Below are 7251 nucleotides of genomic sequence, written 5' to 3' on the forward strand. Positions count from 1 at the left end.
GAATGTTTGTATCCCCCACCCAATTCATACATTGAACATAATCCCCAAGGTGATGGTATTAAGAGGTGGGGCTTTGGGGAGGTGATTAGGTCATGAAGCCTCCACCCTCATGAATGGGACTAGCACCCTTATAAAAGAGACCTGAGGGAGCTTGTTTGCCCTTTTGCCCTACTGCCATGTGAGGACATATAAAAGGGCCATCTGTGAGGAATGGGCCCTCATCAGACACCAAATCCACTGGCACCTTGATCTTGGACTTCCCAGCCTCAGGAACTGTGAGCAATAAATTTCTGTTGTTTATAAATTACCAAATCTATGGTATTTTTGTTATAAAAATAATAAGAATAAACTAAGACAATCCACATCTTGTAGGACTGTCATGAAGATTAAAGGGAATGACAGCTTTGAATGCTTGTAAACTTTAGGCTAATTTATAGTCAGAGTCTCCAAACACTGGCCAGTGAACTGGTACTAAAAATAAGGTGAAATCTCATCAGCTTAAATGGATTCCATCTGAAGAACTGACCTTTTATTCTGAGATTATGACCTTCCTAATTTGAGAGGTTATGAAATCTGTTCTCATAAAATGAGGGTGAATGTAAATAGCACTTGTGAATTTTTTTCCATTCTTACTTTGCAAATGGAGTTGGCAATGTTATTTGGATTCATAAATATTTTATGAAGTTTTGTTGTTTTATGAAAACCGAAAAGTATGAGAATCATTACTTTCTACCACCACAAAAATATTCATTCCTATTAGCACTCAAATGTAATAAAGTTTAGAGAAAATTTGATTCCTGACCTGGCACAAGTTTGAACAGTAATAAGAGTTACATGTATTAAGGGTCTCAGTATGCCCAAACTGATCTAAATATTTCATGTGTGTAACTGGTTTAATTAAATAACCTGAGTTTAGGTGGTAAGGGATGCATATAAATAAGTTTATTTTTTCTTTAACCACTACCTCCCAACATATCCAATCAAATCTCTCCTTTTTGCTCATGCCTTTTGATCCAGTTTGAACATCTAATCATATCATACTTAACGCATTCCCTGAATCAAGCTTGACCCTTCATGTCAAGAATGTATTATTATTTAATTTAACGAACAGTTAAGTAGCCTAAATATGTGCACATTACAAGGTAGGTACTATTATTAATGGCATTTTATAGATAATAAGGCCCATTTTATAGACAGTATTGGCATTTTATAGAGAGGTAAGGTGACTTTCCTAAGGTCATACAGCTAGTAAGTTTTGGACACAGGATTCAAAGCCAGGCTGTCTGGCCCCTGAAACTTACCCTTAACTTCTATTCCTAGATCTCTGCCTCTGTATGCTGAGGGATTGGGATGGGGGAAGGAAGGTTGATATAATGTCCCTAAGAAAGTCCTGCAGGCATGTGTCTTGTGGCTTTCTGGAATATGTGGGTGTTTAGCATCTCACATCCATCCTCAGCTTTGGGGCTTTAGCTGGAAATCCGAGACAATAGGAAAAGTCCCATTTAAGAGTCTGTTACATGTGTGTCATCTAATTTAATCTTCATGACAGCCCTATATGGTAAGTATATTAAGCAGGTTAGTGCTAGCTGCTATAACAAACAGCCCCCAAGACTCAAGGGCTTAAAACAATAGCAGGTTATCACTTACTCACATATTCCAAGGCAGGTGTTCCTGGTTGGAAGGTGCTTTCCTTCATGTGGGGATCTGGGTGACTTACATGTTGTGGCTCCACCATCACCCAGGGCTTCAGGGTCCTCTGCATCCAGATTTCAGACAGGGATGGAGAAGCTCAACTGCTTCCTAAAGGCTGTACCTGGAAGTGATACTCACCACTCTCGCTCACTTTCCATTGGTGAAGACTAGTCACATGGTCATACCTGGGTGCAAGGGAGGCTGGGAAATGTAGTCTGGTTGGGTGGGTGTCTTGCAGAGACAACTCCACACTACTGAGTCATTTCCAGAGTGAGTGTGACAAAGAAGCCCTCCTTACCAATCTTTTTTCCAGTTTGCAAGGCTAACCAGTGCTCTCTATTCTGTCTGGATGCAACACTCCTGTCCCAGGAATACTGAATACTCACGGCTAGTAGGCCATTCTCCCGAGGACTTGTCACCATCATCTCTCTCCCATAGAACAGCAGGCTTGCCAAGAGTCTGCTAGGTTTGTTCCTAAACCAGTTTGCAGCAGCCACATTTGTTATTGTAAAGATGTGATTAAATTAGATAGTCCAGAAGCTGATGAAATATGAGTGCAAAAGGAAGAGATTTGTTTTTATGAAAACTCAATAAGGACTAGTTGCTAAAAGAAAACACTGTCAAATTAGGTGTGGAAGAAACAGCTACAGAAGATGTAGAAAAAAATAACTATGAGAATCTAGGGGCATCCTGCACTTAAGTTGCTACACAAGTGTCTGCAGGTCCTTGCTCCACTTTAAAACAAACAAACAAACGAACCCAAATTGGAAATCAGAAGATTGATTCTGTGTGCAGTTAATGTAAGGATGACAGTGTGCAAAACTAACAGGTCCAGACTCAAAGAATAGACTGGTAAATGAGCACATGTTTATGCTTTCAGCAGACTAAAATGCTCGAGGTAGGTATCATTTAAAAGAATTCCCTGCTTCTTTGATTAACTGACTAACCACTGGTCCCAGTTGAACTGGATATGAGGGCTTCTACGGGATTACTATCCACACTTTGTAGGTGAATAAATTGAGATCCAGGATAACACAGGAATGGAGCCCAGATTCAAAGCCAGTCAGTCTGGCTGCAAAGTCTATGCTCTTAACCCCTACATCAGTGCCGTCCAGTGGAATTTTCTGTGGTGACAAGATGTTCCATATCCATGTTACTCAACGTAATAGCTAAAAGCCACCCACATTATTAAGCACTTGGAATGTGTCTAGTGCAACAAAGGAACTGAATTTTTTAATGTAGCTTAATTTTAATTAATTTAGCTATATACAGCTCAGGCTAGTGACTACCATACTGGACAGCGCAGCTCTGTGTTGTACTGACCATAGCACATGATTGTCCTCATGTCTCAGGATTTTTCTTTGCCTTGGCCCTTTCCAGCCCATGATGTCTTCTGAAATGCAAGTCCTGCCTCCTTTTATTCAGACACGTCTTGATTCCAATATATTATGCTGGCTGGGGAATGGAAGCGGCAGGCCTGGAGGGAGGAAAAGGGGATTCGAGCTCAGCCTCTGTTAGCGCAGCTGAGCCCGAGTCACCATATGGCTGCACCTGCCATCTGTGCTAGCTCCTTGCTAAGCTCCTCATCGGCAGGGAAGTGTGGCCACCACTGAGAGCAAGAGTTCAGCAGGTGGCTCCCCCTCCTTGGCAGCGTGTCCTCAAACAAATCACTGCCTCTTTCTGAGCCTGGGTTTCCTCCTCTGCCAGGTGTAATTAAAAGTACCTACTCCATAGCACTATTGTGAGGATTAAAAGAAGTGATACCTGCTTCGTGCGTGAATCATAGTAACTACTCAGTAAACATTGTCATTTATTCTAACCCTTGGAGTAACCCTCCCGCTCAGACCAGAGGAACTGCAAGAAAAAAATAGCAGTAGGGACGGAGAGAGAGAACAGGCTCGTTAAAAAACGTTTTAATGTGAAAATTCTCAAACATACACGAAAGTAGAGAGAATGGTTTAATAAACCTCCACACTCCTATCATTTACATTTTTAAATTATTAGCCAGAGTAAAAGTTTTAATATCTCCATTGACCTAAAGATCCTTAGGAGACTGAAGGGCGAACTCTCAATGGCTCCAACTAAATGGTCACAAACATGTGTTAGGACTCCTCTGAGCAGCCCTGGCTGGGACCCAACAGTCAGAGACAAGGTCCGGTTCAGACAGTTGTCATTTGTCCCACAAATAATATCCTCATCCACCTGGGAACAATGGTGACCCCCACTGGGTGTGGCTATAGTGTTTCCCTGGTAATACTCATGGTTCTATCTCTCTGGGTCCCCCAAACCATACGGTTTGTCTTTCAGTGCCCAGAAAATTCTGGGAGACCCCAATATCCTACGAATAACATTCTTTAAATTAGAAAGAGGCAATTTTTAATTTTTTGCAACTCAGATTCCTACATGATAATCAGCTGCAGAAAGGCCACAGCTGCCATCACTAAGTAGCTGGTACCTAATGTCCCATGAGATTAAAATAATCCATTCTTTTAGAGACAGACAGGAAAGAGATGTTATCAGGAAAAACACCTGGGCCCTCTGGCCTTCTGGAAAATTACTGAACCACATTCTAACTATAAAAACCAATCCCTTAAGATCACAGTAGGCCCAGGGAATAAGCAGAGCGGAAATGGGGAGAGAATAAATTAACTGGGTGGCGGGGGGTGCTCACATTTGCTGGGCTTTGCTCTGTGCTAAGCGCTTCTTTACACACTTCTGTTTAATCCTCACAGGAAGACTGTTAGGCAGTTACTCCTACCCCAAGTCGCAGATAAGGAAACTGAGGCTCAGGGAGGTGAAGTCACTCACCCAAGATAGAACCAAGGTCTGGCTCACTCAGAAACCCAGGTTCTTTCTTAACCACTGCCCTACCCTGTGTGGCTTTAGATGAGTCCTCTCTTTCTCACTCTGAGCCTCAGTTTCCTCTCCCTGACATGGGAATGGCAAGGCTGCCTGGCTCGCAAAGCTTTCAAAAGGATCTAGACTCATAAGGGGTAGGAAATGCTTTGAAGGATACCCAGGACCCAGCCGGGGACTGGCATTACCTATTCTGTTGTCCTCAAAGCTGACAACCCTGGAGCTCTGGAAGAAGAAAATCCAAGGCCTTCTTGAGGGGTCACAGGTGTGACTCTGGCATGATGATACAGAGAAAAATCACTAGGTCCCTCCAGGTTCCCAAAGGAGGAAGGAAGGGAGGAGGCAGAGGGAGGGGGAGTCGAAGGGGTGCCTTGGGGTGTTGCTGTTTCTGGTGACTGCTCAGCTGATTTTTTTCCAAGCTGAGAAACACACATACACAAATTCTAACCTCTCTGGCTAAAAATAGAGCCACTGAACCAAAAATGCTAAGCACAGGGCACGGTCACCTGCCTGGTAGGGCCAGACAACTCCCCCATGGCCCCATTAATACCCACCCCTAGCAGGCACATTTGACAAAGCATCTCTCAGCTGCATGTCACAGGATCCTCATAAGGGTGGGGGAGTGCGGCCAGACAGGGGTCCTTAGCCCCGGCTCAGAGGTGAAGAAAGTGAGGTCCAGAGAGGTGATGGGAGCTGATAAAGCCAGCAGCATCTTGCCTGACCAGGATCATTGCTTCAGGAACCAGACAGCCCTGAGTTCAAGTCCTGGCTCAGCCACAACCTGGCTGTGAGGACTTGCAGGTCAAGTATCTACTCTGTGCCTCTGTTTCCTGGGCTGTACAGTGAGGGCTCCACGAACAATGTCTGTGAATATGCCTGGCACAGACAGATGCTCCACAGTTTTAGCTTTTGCCTCTGCTTCTGGAAAAAGAATTCTTGACATTTGCAGGCAGATAGTTATGGAAAGGGAGGAGAAACAGCTACTAGTTAAGGGGCATCTGGAAAGTGACACACAATAGCTTTTATAATCCCCAACGTGGTCCTATGAGGTGAGCATTATTATTGCCCCCATTTCTCAGATGGGACAACCAAGGCACAGAGACGTAGAAGGGTTCTGTCCACAAACACCTAGCTAGAATGTTCAGGAGTGGAATTTGAACCCAGGTCTCGTTGACTACACCTGTGTGCACGACCAGAACCTTATTAACTCTCCCTTGGGTGGGCTCTGCCCTTCCCCCACAAACAAACCGCCAGCTCCCATCCCAAGCTTTTCTCAGGCCCTTTTCAGGCTGCAGGTCCTTGGTGTCCCACCTATTTCCAGTCTGAGACTTTAGCCCATGTTTCTGCTCCTCTGGAGTCCGAGCAGAAACCAGAAAATCTAACTTGCTGATGCTGTAGCTAAAAATAAGGCCAAGGCAGCAGCACTCGCACTCGTGTCACCAGCACACTGCTTCTAGGCCACCAAGCTGCCATCTTGCTTCTCAGAGGAAGGGGTCCAGGGCCCCCTGTACCAGGGGTTAGGACCCCATCTCCCTGGGAGCCGAATTGGGGCAGGTGCAGGGTCTGACGTCCCTACAGGTCTGGGCATCCACTCACCTGTGATATGTGTAATAGTGACTAACACGTCTAGACGAGTCCTCAGGGCCCAGCGCTGCTCTCAGGGCTTCACATCTATGGGCTCATTTAATCCTCACAACCACTGTCTTGGTTCCCCGTTGTTGCTGTCACAGACGATCACAAACGTAGCGGCTTAACAAAGTCCTTATCTTCCAGTTCTGTAGGACGGAGGTCTACGCAGGTTTCCCTGGGCTAAACCCAAGGTGTTGGTGGGACTGCATTCCTCTTCAGAGGCTCTAGGGAGGAATCCTTCTTTGCCTTTTCCAGGCTCCAGAATCAGCCCACTTCCCTTTTCCTGTGACCCTCTTCCTCCATCTTCAACGCCAGCAACGTCAGGCTGAGTCCTTCTGCCGCTGCCGTCTCTCTGGTTCTCTCTTCTGCCTCCCTCTTCCAATGATAAGGACCCTTGTGATTCCACTGAGCCCACTGAGATAATCCTGGATCATCTCTCATTCCAAGGTCAGTTTATTAGCAGCCTCAATCCCATCCGCAACCTTAATTCCCCTTTGCCATGTAACCTAATATATTCACGAGTCCCAGGGATAGGGCACGGGCATCTTTGGGGGCGCCCATTCTTCTGCCCACCACAGCTCCTTATAAGATAGGACCCCAATTAACGGATGAGGAAACTGAGTCATCTCAAGTTCACACAGCTGATAAACAACGGAAGTGGGATATGAACCCCGGCAGAGTCCACGTTCTTCTACCTGCTACTGCTCCTTTGTTCACGGTCGTTGGAAAGGAGAGAGGGAAGGAGAGAAGGGAGGAAGGAAGGAGGGGAGGAGGGGAGGAGGGAAGGAGGGGAGGAGGGAAGGGATGAGGGAAGGAGGGAAAGGAGGAGGGGAAGAGGGAGGGAAGGAAGGGAGGATGGAGAGAGGACGGAGGGAAGGAAGGTCACAGGACGAGTTAGTGGTGGAGAGGGGGCTTCTGCAGACCTGGGCTTTGGGCCTTCGCTTCGGATGTCACCGTTTGCAGACACGTTAGCCCCGGGGCACCAGCAGGTAAACTAAGGCAGGCGCGTGGGAGGGGGCGGGGCAGCAGCTGCCGGAGGAGCCCTCCGCCCCCCGGGCCTCCCCCGTGCCGAGG

At 46.3% G+C, this 7251-nt stretch overlaps 1 protein-coding gene across 1 annotated transcript in view; it reads left to right on the plus strand.

Moving 5' to 3' along the window:
- The first annotated feature begins 7124 nt into the window (after positions 1-7124).
- Positions 7125-7251, plus strand: part of KCNK15 (potassium channel, subfamily K, member 15) — a 5700-nt gene continuing 5573 nt past the window's right edge. The window contains exon 1 of the mRNA XM_008586872.1: positions 7125-7166. Within this exon, the coding sequence (XP_008585094.1) occupies positions 7125-7166 (42 nt within the window). The remainder of the gene's footprint in view (positions 7167-7251) is intronic.

This window comes from Galeopterus variegatus, unplaced genomic scaffold (assembly GCF_000696425.1).
Source record: "Galeopterus variegatus unplaced genomic scaffold, G_variegatus-3.0.2 Scaffold4162, whole genome shotgun sequence".
NCBI lineage: Eukaryota > Metazoa > Chordata > Mammalia > Dermoptera > Cynocephalidae > Galeopterus > Galeopterus variegatus.